The sequence below is a fragment of the Nannospalax galili genome, unplaced genomic scaffold (genome assembly GCF_000622305.1).
Source record: "Nannospalax galili isolate Female #2095 unplaced genomic scaffold, S.galili_v1.0 scaffold559, whole genome shotgun sequence".
Lineage (NCBI taxonomy): Eukaryota > Metazoa > Chordata > Mammalia > Rodentia > Spalacidae > Nannospalax > Nannospalax galili.
This window is the reverse complement of record NW_008343479.1, coordinates 2,516,251-2,532,227: the sequence shown is the minus strand read 5'-3', so window position 1 is coordinate 2,532,227 and position 15,977 is coordinate 2,516,251. Positions and strand designations below refer to the sequence as shown.

Sequence of the window (15,977 nt, the reverse complement as noted above, 5' to 3'; positions counted from 1 at the left end):
TGGTATATTGCTAACTGAAAAGTTAGCCACAATGATACGGACAATGCAACCATGTAGACAAAAACTAGAAATTAATGTGTAAAAATCATTGAGGAGGATTTATGTTTCATTTTCTCCTTTAAAGTTTTTTTATTTTTTATTTTTTAGAAGAAGCATTTTGTTACAGCTTTAACATACTCAATAACAATTTCCAGAGCAAAGATACATCTCTTTCAAAAGTGGCTATAAAATTTTTGGGTTCACAGTTGAATTAATACAGTTATACAATATTGAACTCAATATAACCCCTGTAAGACATAAAATTGAATGAGTTTTTAACCTTTAAGAGAGATCCATTTCATTTTAAAATATACTGTTTCTTACAGAAAGACTCATTGTTTTTTGCAAATAACACTTAGATATTGGTGCATGTGTCTCTAATCTGTATGTATCTGATTATTACTAGTCATAGTCGGTTGCACCCATATCCTTGGCATCTGGTAGATTTCAATGGTAATGTTTATCACCTCTACTAATTAACATGACTGACATAAGGTTTTATGCTTTCTCCTCAAATATAACTCATTTTTTAAATTTGTTGATTTTTGTGTGTGTGTATATCACACAGAACATCCCCCTCCTCATTCTCCACTAATTCTATGTGCAATCTCTTCTGTGCACTATATTTACGCATTCCAACTACCTCCCAACAACATGGTTGTTGGTTTGGCATTCAGAAGACAAGGTATGGATTATTCACGGACACAGAGCTTAAACGAGGCCCTCGAGATTGTCCCGTTGACACACAGTACTTCATTCGACTGTCCCATTTCCTCTGCATCTTTTCTCTTCCCTATCATTTACCTTCTCTTTTATTATTTTTCTTTCTCTCTTTACTCTTCCATTTTGTTCATTATATCACTTCTTTTATGCTTTTTCCTCTTGCCCTCATAGCCTTTAACTCATCCAAACTTGAAATAGCACCCTGAGAAAGCACCCAAGCTAAAGGATACTTAGACAAAGCAACTACCATGCTGTTCTGCCTGCACCCTCTCATTTATAAAAATAAAACTTGTCACGATTCTTACTGTGAACTCAGAACTAACATCTATACCTATAAGGAGCTTGGTTGGACAGTTAGAGAATTCCAGAATCCCATTGTCCTTACCTTCATTGAACTCACGGCTCAGCTCGTGGTTGGGGCACCGCTTCACCACCTCTGTGACATGCTCGGCTTTCTTATAGACAGGCATGGCCCGAATGACAGCCCCCTGTGGGGGTGGGGTCATCACCTTGATCTGGATGGGGCATGTCTTTGCGATTTGGCAGTACAGCTTCTTCAGCTCCGTGGAATACTGCTTGGAGACGAGATGGGCCCACATGTAGAAGGGATAAAGAACCAATATGAGACATCACATTCCCAATCAGAACAATGGAATGGCCCACTTCTGAGAGAGCCTCTTTAGCTGCAGGTTAACCACTGGCTGCTATCTATGTGGAATCTAATATAGGAAGTTATATTCATCAATCAAAGCCATATTTTTTTGCTACTTAAAAATTCTGTCTTCAAAAGATTATACATTTATATCATTATTTTCTATTGTCTTTAGGATAAAGAAATTTAAGTTCACAGGGGTTTAAAAATATGATACCATAAACAACTTCACTGATTACCAGAAATAAATAGGAAGTAATATTTTCAGATAGTATCAATATTAAACAGCAAATCATATGAACAGATTTATAGTTTGCAGAATCTTGTCCTTATAACACTATAGAGAGATTCAAAGACATTAGAGTTTATGGAATGTGTTTTATGATGGGGTATCTGGCAAAAAACAAAGAGATATTTGTTTCAGATTAGCAGCTAAGATTCTGCAATGCAAGAGCTTCCTCAAAGTCCTGTACTTATCTTCTGGTTCTACAATGAAAGAGACCACATGAGCTGGAAGGAGGCCCCTGGCTCCTTTGCCCAAATGGCCAACATAATGGAAGTCATCTAGTTAGGGATCCACAGGGAGCCAGTGCAGCAGACATGAAAACTGTTGGGTCACAAGTAAGAGAAGCTTTTCCTCCCTAGCCATCTCTCTTCAGAGATGGACAAGGCCCCTGGTGGTAAGAGGGTTGTAGAATTGGGAAAATAAAGTTAAAAATGATGAAGACCTAGGGTGTAAAAGTTGTAATTCATGCTGCCTCCCCTTGCTACCTCTGATTCAGAACAGGACATTAACCCTTCCCACCCCAGCTCTCTGAGTCAGCACCCTATCCTTGCATTGTGTACTTACTCAATGCTGAAGTAAAGCCACCCAGGCGCTAAAAATCCTCACTAAGAGTGTGCCTAGTAACACGCATCCAAACAAAGGGCAAACACTGCAGGTTGCAGGCCCAAGTTGGCACCAACATCCTCCCAGGGGAAGACACAGAGAAACGGGAGCCAAAGTGCAAAGAGATTCATTTTTGCTATGACCAACCCCAAATCTGACTAAAGGCAAACACCTTCCAAAGAAGCACATTTAAAACTTGCTTTATCACTTCCTATTGAAATAGACTGCTTATTTAAATGATACTTCGTTTTCTCCCAAGTGTTTCAGTGGATGACATTTGCAGTTAAATTGTCCTAGTGGTAGGAGAGTGTTGCAAAATCAACCCTCCGTGCCCACAGGCCAAGGATTAAACACAGTAAAAAGGCTTTACATAGCTTGAAGAAAGGGAAGCATGCCAAAAATCAACCACAAAAATAAGTTTCTACTTGGGAAATGCAGAATGAAATGTAGCCGAATGTTTTTCTCTGTGTTTTTAAATAATGACTTTACAGAAACATTGTTTTAGGGCATATTAGGAACTCACTTTCCTGGAGAGCCTTAAGGAGATAAGCATATCCATTTGTATTTCAGTTAGAAGGAATGCATTATATAATCAAATCATGGGTTTCAAAAGGAGCCTTAGGAGACATGACTAAAAAGTCTGTCAGCTAACACCTGGAGGCACAGGAGGACTCCTTCCAAGTATGTGAAGATTGCAAAAAAGAAAAGAAGAAAAAATGTTCAGGACAGTTTCTGAAGACAAACATTCCATTGCGATAATTAATACACTATAAATCAACCTGGAAAGACTAAAGTTACCCAAAAAGTACTAAGAAATTATTAGGGGCTGGGGATATATCTCAGTTGGTTGACTGCTTGCCTAATATCCTTGAAACCTGGGGCTTGATTTTCTAGCACCACATAAACTGGATCTGATGACACAGGCTTGTAGTAATAGCACCACCCCAGAGGTGGAGGCAGGAGGGTCACAAGTTTAAAGTCATCCTTGACTACATAGTGAGTTTGAGGCCAATATATATGATCTTGTTTCAAAAGAAAAAAAAAAAAAATGTAACTTCAGGCATCATGAAGCAAGGCTCTTTGCTCAGTCTCAATGTTATAAATGGAAAAATCTAGCTCCGAGTTTAAATAATGATCAGTAACAATGGCACATTTACTGAGTTCTGTTATTAGAAAGTGAATCTTCACTCCAAAGTATGAGAAAGCTATTACAAATACACTATCTCTTATCTGAAACTCCTGGAGCCAGAAGCTTCCATATCCGGAATTGTTTAGTTATTGCAAAAGGCGGGAAGTTTGAATAGCATCTGTCATGACCACAAGCAGTAGGAATTAGCACTATACTTCACGACCAGCTATAAACTTCTGCAGAATCCATAAACATTCACACTGATTGGGAAATGACTACGAAGCCTCCTAGTTTGGGTTAGAGTTAAGCAACAAATAACTGAACCACAAACTTAGAAAATCAAAACAAAACAATTTATGGTTTCAGAGCTCTTTGAATTTCAGAAGTGCAGATGACAGATAATGGACCTCTGTTATTATCCCTGTTTAAAGATAAGAAAATTAAGACACAAAGGATGTGCCTGAGGATGCACAGACAGTACATAGTTCCATGGTCCTCTTCCTGTAACAATAGCCTCTCATCTTGCTCTTGTCTTACGAAAGTGAAAGAATTTGTACTTTTACATTTTCCAAATTTACAACACTTCATTCTCCTGTAAATGAGCTTCAAATGTATATAATGTGCTCTAAGATTAAAACGAAGTTCAGAAGTGTCCTATTTATCATGAATAGTGTCCTCTTTATTTCTTAGTATAATGCACGCTAAGAGGAAGCAAGTGATAGCATTGAAAAAACACTGGGCAAGAGGCAGCCTTGCTGGGCTCTCTGTCAGCACTGCAGGTAGGATGCAAAAGCAAGAATCTGCTTTTGAAGTTGGTTTAATAAATACTGTATAAAACCCTTTGGATTCTGGCCTTATCTATCACTTAGTCCACCAATGCCTCAGCCTTTAACCACTGCACTTTTCTCATACCATGTTTCACTCATGCAAACTGCAGCTCAAACTCTAAACATACCATCCACTCCTGTTTGCTACACTTGTGTTTTCCCTTTATTCTCCAGATTGTGCCAGGGAAGTTTGGAGCTTCTTGCTCATCTGGGCCTGTATCTAGAGCTTCTTGCTAAGCTATGCTTATACCTGGTACTGTCTTTTCCATATTCTCCAATGCTAGTGATCAGTGTTTCATATTTGACTAAATCAAAATATCTGAGCAGGGCCAGGACACATTACATTTGTTGCTTCTGGTTAGACTGCCAGGCCTGTTACTGAGTGACTGGAGGAATGACGTGGTCGGCAGGATCTTTCTTTACAAAGTTAAGTCTTCGCTACTCTCTGCTTCACTGTTGGCAAATTAGTTCTGCGATGGCATTCATATTTTTTTCCAGTACTAAATTCAATCTCCCTGAATTATCCAGTATTAATAATTCCTCAGACTTGGCCACAACCTTTATTCCTCACCAAATAGCCTTGTCATCTTTTCCAACTTTCCAGACTTCTGCAAGGTTGCAAAAATGGTAAGCTGATTTACGTCAACCTTTCTAAATACCCAGATGATTCATGCTAGCAAAGCCTGCAAATATGAACACATACGGAGTCTGTCAATATCTCGCTTTGTTTCTGGGGTTGCCAAAATGCATCTCTAATTTGCTCTTCAATGCTGGCTTGAGGTTTCTGAACTCGGAAGCCAAATTTATGATTTTTTTTTTCTTTTTGCCGTGGAGAATCTATTTTGTTTTAACCAGCTTCACTGATGCCTAATTTTAAACTTATACACAGTTTTTAGGTGTGTAAGTTGATGACTATAAAAGGCATACAGTTACATAATCACTATGACAGTCAAGAGAACATTTTCAGTCTCTTCTCAAAGCACCTTTGTCTCTGTTTTCCCTTTCTTAGCCCCAAGCTCTCATCTACTTGCTTTTCCTCACTATAGTTTTATCTTTCTAGAAATTTCTATAAGTGGGCAAAAATAATAGTGTTCTGTGGTGATACTTTGGAGATGCATGCATGTTCTTGCATATATCAACATTCTGTTTTGCTTTTGAGTAGGATTATGTTATTTATCATTTCACTATTTCCAATTTTCTCTATCATGAATAAAATTATTTGAATAAGTTATTGTGAGTCTACATTTTCACTTTTCCTATATACTTAGGACTACCATTTAAGTGAAGTCTAACCTTATAAGAAAATGGTAAACTGCTTCAGAAAGAGGTTGTGCAAGTTTTTGTTGCTACCCACAGTATATGAAGGACTTCACTTCCTTGGCAACAGTAGGCCTATCATGGTTTCATGGTTGTTCTTTAATTCAGATCATTGTAATGAATGCAGTAGATCCCACTGTGCTTTAAGTTAATACTGCCCTGATGATTGCTGTGGTGAGTATCTTTCCAAACACTTAATTCATTTTTACATACAATAAAAATATATTTATAATATTGTCAAATATACTTATTTGATAATCTTTGTTGAAGTTTGTGCTCTAAATCTTTTATAATTTGTAATTTTTGAGATTTCATTCTTAATTTGGTTTCTTATGTTCTTAATTTGAATTGTAATAATTCCTTCTACATTCTACTTACAAGTCTTTTATCAGATATAACCATTTAAAAGTTATATTCTCCCAGATTGCTGCCTTTTCCTGTTTTTTGAACTTTGCCAAAACAGTTAATTTTCAAAGAATTATCTGTCCTCCTTTTTTAGTTTTCTTTTGGTTTTGAAAGAGCATCTCATGTAGCCCAAGCTAGCCTCAAATTTCTCAAGTAGATGAAGATGACCTTGAAGATGATTTCTCCACCTCACCGAGTGCTGGGATTTTTTTTTTTTCATCACACCTAGAAGTATTTTGCTTTTAAGATTCTTGCTTTCACATATTCAAAGACAATCCAACATTAAAATGATATTCTATTTTCTTAAAGAAGTTTTATGGTCTTAGGTCTCACAGAGCTGAATTCACTGGTTGACTGTACTTGATGTGAAGTTAGATGGAACATTTCTTCTGTTTAACAGATATTCAAATATTCCAACACTATTTCATAAAAAGATTACCTGTGTCATTTCCTCTGTTTCTGAAAATTAATGGGCTATATTTGTTCAGCTTTGTGCCTGTATACTGTTTCCTATTTTATTTTAAAATAAATTTGTCTATTCTAGGTCTTTTGAATTCACTATAAAATTTATAAGCAGTTTATCAGTTCTTACAAAACTGGCTCATAAGGTTTAGAACGTGTTGTGTTAAATATATAAGTCCTGTGGGGAGAACTGGTATCTTGACAGTGTTAAATCTACTTTTCCTTGACCATGGTATAATCCATTCAGTTAGAATATCTTAAACTTACCTCATGAATGCTTTTGCAGTTTCTGGTGTACAAATATTGGTAATATTGTGCTAGACTGATCTTTCAATATTTAAAAGAAATCCTTTTGTAAATAGTGTATGTTGTCTTTTATAATTTAAATAACTTGTGTGTTTTCAGTGTATACAACCATGACTGATTTTTCTGTCTTGACAATGTACCTAGGCTCCTGCTAACTTATTTTTAGTAGCTTATCATTTTGTACACAGATGTTCATGTCAACTGCAAATACAGTCTCACTTCTACCAAAAATTAATTCCCTCATCAAGAGATGCCTGTCATGAACCTTTGAGACATTTTTGTCAGTACAGAAACATTTCAATAAACCAGGAGTATATAAAAATCGAATTCTCCATTTAATATATCATGCATAAGTTCTAACTTAAAAACACAGTCTTCTACTTTTATTCTATCCCCTCCTACTAACACCAAAGATCCCATTTTTTTTTATCCATAGCGTACTGCATATATTCAAGACATAATAGCATCTTTTACTTTTGTTTGCGTTCTGAGGAAGTTTCTCAGCTGGCTCTGTTGTGTGTACGTGGTTTTCCACAGTGAATTCTGTCATTGCCTACCTCAAATGCTGCTTTCAACTCTTCCGCATTTCAACTGTCATGCCTCATGACATTCATATCATTTCAACAGCCACCTTCCAGCTTAGCCTGCTACGCCAGGTTCATCTCTTACTTCTTCAACTTTATTGGGTTTATATTTTATTGATTTGTACTGCAGTCATCTTCTAAACACCTTTTAGAATTTGTGAGACATTTTGTTTGAACCTTTCAAGTGATTCACTTTAGCTAAGTTTTATTTGACAACACAGACCTATAGTTGGCTTTTGTTGCCCTCCAAGAATGTGGGAAGATATAATCAGAGCTCATGTTTGAATCTCCTTTTCTTTTTCTGTTTTCTATTTGTAAAAGGTTAAGTGACTGCAGAAAGACCCAGGGGATAAACAGAAGAGGTAGAATTTAAATCTTGTCTTTTGACTTCTAATCCAGTAATTGTTGCCCATAATTGTTTGTCAGACAAGAGTCTGCTTCCCGGCTTAGGAACTGGAGCCGTTCCTCCTAACAACAAAACTGCTCTATTAATTCTAGTGTTATCGTATATTATTTTATTTTATTCATTAGAATTAAACCTATCTTTCCTCTGTTTATTGTTGACTCCACTGACTAAGCTAGGTTTTGGTTGACTGCTGAGTATCACGGACTCTATGTTAAAACCAGGTCATTCACTGGGCTTTGATTTCAAAAAAGGAAGAAGATAAGTAACAGGTATTGTTTTTGTAAGTATCTTTTGTTCCAAGTCAGAACATTTCGTGTGCTTCCATGCATATCTTTTATAATGAAAAATAAGATGACTGAACTTCATTAAGATCTAAACATTTTCTCTGATCAGTCCAGGTTTTGATTTGTTACCCCTCCCCTAATTTTGGCCTCCTTACTTTCTTCCTGAGGAGATGATGTTGGTTTTCTCAGCCTCCTACTTGGTTCCTGCTTTGTTCTGAATTTACAGAACTGAGCACTTTCCCCAGCCATACAGTCTTCAGGTGAAATCTAGCACCCCTCAGAATCTGCTTTCTTAATTTAATAAATGGAAGGGTGGAGGAGAATGAGATGATAAAATGGAAGGGGATTCTTTTGCTTTATATTTCATTTAATGAAAAAATTTGAAGGGATATGAAAAAATACTAAAATTCTAGTAGGTCCTTAAGAATCTTAATTAATATTTGCTTTTTAAAAATGCTTGACATCTTTCTTGCTTAGCCTAGTGATACATAAATATATTCCTAATTCTCAGGAGGTAGAAGGGGATGGCAAACCTAAAACCATCCTGGGTACTCAGGGATTCTGTCTCAAAACAAGCAAACAATAATAATTCTTAACTACGATGCTTAATTTTGAGTGTTAATTTGATTAGATTAAGAAATGCCCAGATTAGTGTCTTTGACCAGAATGATTAGAGCCAGAAGGCCCTGGTCTAATGAATAGGTTAATCTATTCATGGATTCAAACTCTGAATAGGTGATTAGGAGGTGTGGAACTGTGGGAAGTAGGGTCGGGTTAGGGGAATTAGGTCACTGGGGATGTGTACATGGGAATTACATTTTGTGCTGGCCCTTTTCTGTTAGTGCCCTGCTTCCTTCTGTTCACTGTGGCACAAGCTGCTCTGCGAAGGCCCCTTGTTTCCATGGTGATTAGAAACCTCTGAAACCATGAATAAATCCTTCCTTTAACTGGCTTCTGTCAAATATCTGGTCATAGTAACAATAAAAATGACTGACTCTGTATGTGTGTGTGTGTGTGTGTGTGTGTGTGTGTGTGTAAAATCCAGGGACCTGTGCATGCTAGGTAAGTGCTCTATCACTAAATTACATCTCTTCTAGCCCCCTACTTTAAATTTTTATTCAGTAAGTTTAGGATGAGCAGCACCAAACTGTGAGCTGAAACAAATCTGTGAGTTCAGAAGACAGAGTACACAGAAGATATTAGAATCTAAAAGAAATATTACAGAATGTTTATATATTATTATAAATATGAGTTTAAATATATAGAATGTCTAAACCTTTTTCTCCCTTTAATTTTCAGGTATAAAATCAAGATATAGTGAGGTGAAACATTAATTCAACAAATAGATATTCAGCATAATCTTCGTGGCAGGCTCTGGCTTAGGTACCAAGGAACCAGCAGTACCCCAGTGGAGTTGGTTTAAAGAAAAGATGAATACTAAATTATTTCTTTTAAAAATTATTTTTAATTTATGTATATCAGTATATTGCCTGCATGTACACAAGTGTACCCATGTCTTTCAATACCCACGGAGGTCAGAAGGGGGTGTTGGATCCCCTGAAACTGGAGTTATGGACTGTTGTTAGGTGCCATGTGAGTGCTGGGATTTGAACCCAGGTCCTCTGCAAGAGCAGCCAGTGATCTTAACTACTGAGCCATCTCTCTAGCCCCTAATTTTTTCTAAAATTGCAATACAGATTCTGAAGAAAAAAATGGAGGGGGCAATGATTAAAAAATGAGTGATGGCCGGGCACGGTGGCCTGCGGCTTTAATCCCAGCCCACGGGAGGCAGAGGCAGGTAGATCTCTGTGAGATCAAGACTACCCTGGTTCACATTGTGACTTCCAGGTCAGCTGTGACTAGAGAGACCCTGTTGAAAAACAAGCAAACAAACAAACAAACAAAAAAAAGAGTGATGGTCTGTTCAGTCTGGAGATCCAGAAAGGCTTTTCGGAAAACATGACTTTTAAAACATGCACAGGTAATCTATATAATGAGGGAGTGGACCCAGATTCGCCACTTCTGTAAGGGGACTTAGTACCTTCATTTATATCTTATTCTAATCACTGAGTTTCCATAAACAACCAAGCTGACTTTTCCAAGGACAAAACACAGGGCCTTGTGCTTGCTAGGCAGTCGCTCTAGTACTGAGCTAAAATCTTCAACCCCTAACTGGCATTTTAAAGCAAAGGGTTTGTTTCTGTTTCCATTATTGAGTCATCCTATCTCAAGGCATTATTAGCTTAAGATACTTTTGCTAAGCTCTTCTTAGAAGCTAAATCAGCAGTTTTGAGCTATGGGATCATTTGATTCTGCTCCTTTATTTATAGATGACAAACCTAAGCCCCATTGGAAACCCTGGGCATGCAGACCTTGACAGGCAGACCAACGTTCTACACAGTGCACACTTGGCTTTAAAGGGCCAAAATGGAAATGCTGTATTTGATTCTGATGAGTCTGAATAAACACTCAGAAAACCACACGATGACAAAAACCAGTAGGATTCTTCAGAGGTCATGTTTTTTTTTTAAACACCATCAATTTTCTTCAGGGTCACAAGAGGATTGCTGTTGGCTTTGATATCACATCGATTTTAGTTTTATTAGGAATTCAGTTTTTCTTTCCTAAATGCAAGCTCTTGGACTGGGAGCTTGAAAATGAGCATTTCATAGAACATCTGCTAACTGCTTGATGAACATGCTCTGCTCTGCTGGATCTTGGCTGGATAAGTCAGTAGAGGCTTCCAGTGATCTTGTCACATATTTAGGCAAGACATCAGGTACAGTAGTGACTCTCTGTGAAAGCCTTAATGTGAAACTATGCAAACAAATACTGTGCTAGAGAAAATGACAAAATGAAGAAAGTACAGTTGACACAATTCGGTTCAAAGATGAAAGCAACTAATTTCTCCAAAGGAATCGTGAACATGTGATTCCCACTGGGGAGTTGCAGGCAGCTCTTGTGATGCCCTGTGATCTAGCTTGAGTTAATCATCCACAGGTAGAAAAATGAGGGAGCTCTGCTACTACTGTTGTTGCCATTATTATTACTATTGTACGTATGGGGACATGCATGACATAGCGTACATGTGGAGTTCAGAGGACAACCAGGCAGAGTCAGTTCTCTCTTTCAACCTTTATGTGGTCCGAGGGGCTTGAACCCCTCTGTTCAGTAGCCTCGTGCAAAAGCACCTTTACCCACTGAGCCTCTCCACCAACCCCATGTCCAACCTTTTGACATTGGGAATTTATGCTGTCATCTATAAAGTCTATACCTGAGAACTGCACAAGTGAATCACACGCAAAAAAATTCCTAAAATAATCCCATAATGCTTTAAGGAATTTTATAATTTTGTGTTGGGTCACATGTGGTTTGGACATGCCTGACAGTGCTTACCCTGCTTTCAATATGTTACGATTCTGTATAAACCTCACAGGAACCCTGTTCCCTGGTTCACAATGCCTTGGTAATTTTTAAAAAATGAGAAACAGTTTAGCACAGTCTTTCTTCAGAAGTCCAAGAGTAGAAATCAGTGTGTACTCAGATGGACTTGTGGACATATTCCTGGGCAAGGAGGAAGAGCCTCACTTTGTGTCAGGTCTCATAGACATTATGAGCATTTTGAGAATCAGCATGCACAATTTATTTCTTCACCTGCATGGAAAGAAGGGCTTGAAAGCTGACAACTGAACTGAACTCTCACATGCTATCTGACACCACTGACAAATGGAAGCTTAGCTGAAGTTTTGTTTTGTTTTGAGGAAAGAGGGGAAGAGCCTTGGCATACTGAGAGGAGAGCTGCTTAAAGACAAATATCATGTTCGATAAAATGATTCCGAGGGATTTGGGGAAACAAGGGCAGATCCAGCTCCTTTACTAATAGTATGTTGCAAATAGAAGGGAGGGCCAAATAAAGCATTCCAGTGGCCAGGACCCACTGCTACCACCTGCCACAGTGACATACTGCATTACACACTCCTGGCTGCTAGACTGGTAATTCAGTATCACGATGGTTAGAAATGCCAGCTACTATCAGCACACACCTGCATAAGTTTTCACGATCCTTTTCTTGAAGGAACAACTAAGACCCTCCCTCTCCACTATCTCAAAACAGTATAACACAAGACACAAAAAGCTACCTCTATCCGTCTTGCCCAGAAAAAAAGTGCAATATAGTATATAAGATATTAAATTCAATACAGATGAAGTGTGCTTTCATGGAACAAACTAATCAACAATTATATGACCCACCTCATTGCTTCTCCCCTCCTTAAGGGTAGCAATTACCCAGGTCAATAGCAAACCCATCCCGATGCCGTAATGACCCTTCAACCAACATCTGCCATGCCATTATGCTAAATGAAAATACTCTACATTAGTTTTGAATGCAGTACCATGTACATTATGACCTATGTACAGTAACCCACAAGATTAGCCTTCCTTTACCAACATTTAGAGCAAATTACCTACCCGAAGAATGCAACTGCATCCGAAGAAAGAACTGTATCTAACACATCCTTAAATGCACACATGAATATACTAGGATCACTTTATTTCTTGTCTATGAATAAATTCCAGTTTATTTAAAATTAGGAAAGAAAAACAGCAGAGTTTACAAATAATCTAAAAGATCACCTTCATTCACTAGCAGAAAATCAAGGTGGACTTCTAATTTTTGGTTCCTATTTTCAGAGTTCAAAAGAACACAAGATATAAAATGTGGTCTGCACTACCTCAAATAACCTAAAGTAAATGACAGGAAAAAAAAGTCAATGTCAAAGCTACCACATCAGATCCCTGCATCCCAGATTAGCCAGTGACAAGTTCAAAGCCCGTCTTTGTTTGTTTTAGTGCTATCTTAAAAATCCAGTCATCTATTATTTGTCTAAACTGTAGTCCTGAGAACTACCAAATTTAATTTGTCCTCCTATAATGGTAAGGTATCGAAGTCCTAATCGGAATGACAGAAATGAAAATACACATCACACAGTGTGTTGAGAGGAGACATGATAAAGCTGCGGCAGGAAGAAGAGGCACAAAGTCAAACTCAATGGTCAGGCCAAGCCACATTTTTGATCAAGAGGCTTTGGAAAATTGACCTCCAACATCTAGTTCACTAATTTAAAACCAAAGAGATGTCGTCATCGGGAGTTAGAAATAATGTTGGTTTGCTCTGCTTTGAATATATTGAGAAATGACCACACTGAATTACAGGAGTTGATTACATATTCAACTATGAACCTGTGTTCTTCACAAACTCATTTGAGAAATGCTAAAGTTGCACATCTAGGAAAATATTTTTTGACTTTCTTAATAATTAGCAAGTGTTTACTTCAAAGTTCAAGTATGTCCAGGGGTCTGAATGAAATTCAGGGCAGTGAGTGTTCTGTTTACGAAGACAGTTTACCAAGATACCAAAAAGATTTTGAAAATGGAGAGTGAGTGAATATAGGTGATTTGGGAGTATGAGGTAGAAGGAGCATTCCCTTGAGAGGTCAGCATTCAGAAGTTTGGTTAAAACCAAAATATCATTCAGAAGGCAGCTCATTGTCGTCCCTGGTGATGGGGGCCAAGTTTTTTTCTCCCACTCGAAAATTAGGAGGACAAAAATCAGAAAAACAAGTTCTAAGTCCTCTACCATCTCTTGACTTCTGAATCATATGGGCGAGTCACTTTTCCTTCTTGGGCCCCAGTTCTTTAATCTATCTGTTTTCTACCTTAAAACTGCATCTCCATCAAAAGAACGGGACCTTGCAAGTCTCAGGCCACCACAACCTATTTGCTCTGGAGTGGGTATCAAGCAGAAGCAGATCTGCGAATTGGCCCCAGAGCCACCTGGCAGGTGTTCACTTTCCCCCACCTCTCTTCCTGCATGGCCGTCTAGCTGCCAGACATGTACCAATTGTGCTCTTCATAGTTTAAGAAAAATCCTTCCTCCAAGCATTTTTCCTGGCTGCCCCAGCCAAAGGCCCGCCTGTTGCCACCTGTCAGTTGTGGGGATTAATTACCTGAGCTGAGGCTGGGAGCGGCACATTCTTCCCCTGGCCTCACCCACAGATGCTAACATCTAGCAGGTGGGCTGTCTGCTCCCTGCCTAGCATGAAGACCAGCCGGCAGTCCACAAAGCCTGGCAGGTGGGGGGACAGGGGAGACTTGTTCTGCAATAACACTTCTGGAGAGAGGACCATGCCCTGGGACCAGCTAGGAGACCCCAGCCAACTCTGTGGCTGGCCAGAAACACCAATGGGGAGGGGCAGCTCTGTCCTCCCTCCTGGAGGACAGCATGTTGGCACCATCCTTGGCCAGGGGTGAGGGTGGAGCCTGCCAACCTCCCTCTAGCTGCCTGAGGCTATGTGTTTGGAAAGCCAGTTAAGAAAGATTTGACAAACTTGATTGGTAATTTTGCAACTTTATCTCCCCAGGAGGGTAAAATGGCCTCCATTTAGTGTCTCCTGCCAGTGTCACCCATGTTAACCCTGCCTGACTCGGAATACCAGCCACAGTCACTTTCTAACAGCTGACCCTGGATGGCATTTTCCAGCAAGTGTTCAATAAATGTTAGCTTGTCTTCAAGTATTTACCAAAGTCACGGTCTCCAAGAGCAAAGGCTGGAGTGAGGTTACTGCTGTTTTACATGTAATGTGGTATGAGTTAAACGTTTCCACACCACAGTGTTATAGAGCTCAGAAGGAACTGCAAGTAGATGGTCTTCTTACTGCTGACTAAACACTTTCAAACAGCTTTCCTAACCCTCAAAGAAACCTGGGCATTCCCCGGAATGAGGCAGAAAACAAACATCTGTTGAGTCAAATTCTTACTCTCCTTTGGGGAGTGAGGGGTAGAAAACCCTTGCCCTCAACTCCCACTGGGCATAATCAGTTTAATTCCCTAAAGAGTGAGAGACCCAGAGAAAGTATCACACAAGAAGTGAACAGGAAGTCAGAATTAGAACTCGTGACTTCTCATTTCTAACCCTATAATCATTTCATGAAAAACATACCTGTAGGTCTTCTTTTCAAGATGTTATCTGGGGAACCAGGGTTGAGGGGGAGATAAGAAAATTTTATGGAAACAGACACGTAGGCTCTCTCTCTCTCTCTCTCTCTCTCTCTCTCTCTCTCTCTCCCTCCCTCCCTCCCTCCCTCCCCACTTTTCTTATACTGCATATGCGTAAGTACCATGTCTAGCTAGAAAAATTGCTCTGCACTGAGGCATGGTTGCCCTCCAGTGGAGGCACTGTCATTACCCAGCCTCAGAGTGCCTCAAGCTTCCTTACAGTTCCCAACACCCTGAGTATCTCCCCCTGGCCCAAACCTTTTGTCCCTCCTCTTTCCTCAGCCTGACATTGGTCTATCAAGAAAGTTGCTTTCACATATTACATTCTGCCTAGACTCAGGTCATTCACTGCTACAGGGCTATGTCTAGTTTAAGCAAAGCTTCGTATTTAAGAGCTCCTCCCCATCCTCCCACTCTGGATGTTGGATTGGAAGATTACCATCTCAGCGCTCTCCCCCCACCCCCAAAATGACTTGTGGTGAACAATTCTCAAATCTGTAGTTCCTAATGAGGGCTAAGTTCTTCTAAATAGGAACATGTTGAAAAACCATGTGGTGCTGGAGGCCTTCATTCCTGTGAAACAGCCCAGGCATTTCGACGGAATGATATCAAACACATAAGCACTTGTTTCTTGCAGATCTGGTGGTTTGGGAAGTTTTAGTCACATGTCTACTCTAAAAGTGAGCCCAGGAATGGTCATTTGCTGGTGTCCATGAGATATTCTTTTTATCAGAAGGCTAAATGGGCCTGTCAGATCAAAATAGGCCAGGATGTACTGAGTGCATTTTCCACAGAAAGTGCCACCACTCACCAAAGTGTGTAGTCCTTACCAGTTTATAGTGGGTTTCAATACAGCTTCATTTAACTCTCAGCTAACTTATTAGGAAAATCATCTTTG

The 15,977-nt window shown here is 39.1% G+C and overlaps 1 protein-coding gene across 6 annotated transcripts in view; it reads right to left on the bottom strand.

Annotated features, from left to right (window-relative positions):
- The window catches only part of Tp63 (tumor protein p63), a 214,679-nt gene that overhangs the window by 30,771 nt on the left and 167,931 nt on the right, over positions 1-15,977 (bottom strand). For all 6 annotated transcript variants that reach the window (XM_008839677.2, XM_029566766.1, XM_029566763.1 and 3 more), the window contains one exon: positions 1,148-1,334. In XM_008839677.2, coding sequence (XP_008837899.1) covers positions 1,148-1,334 — 187 coding nt within the window. The remainder of the gene's footprint in view (positions 1-1,147; positions 1,335-15,977) is intronic.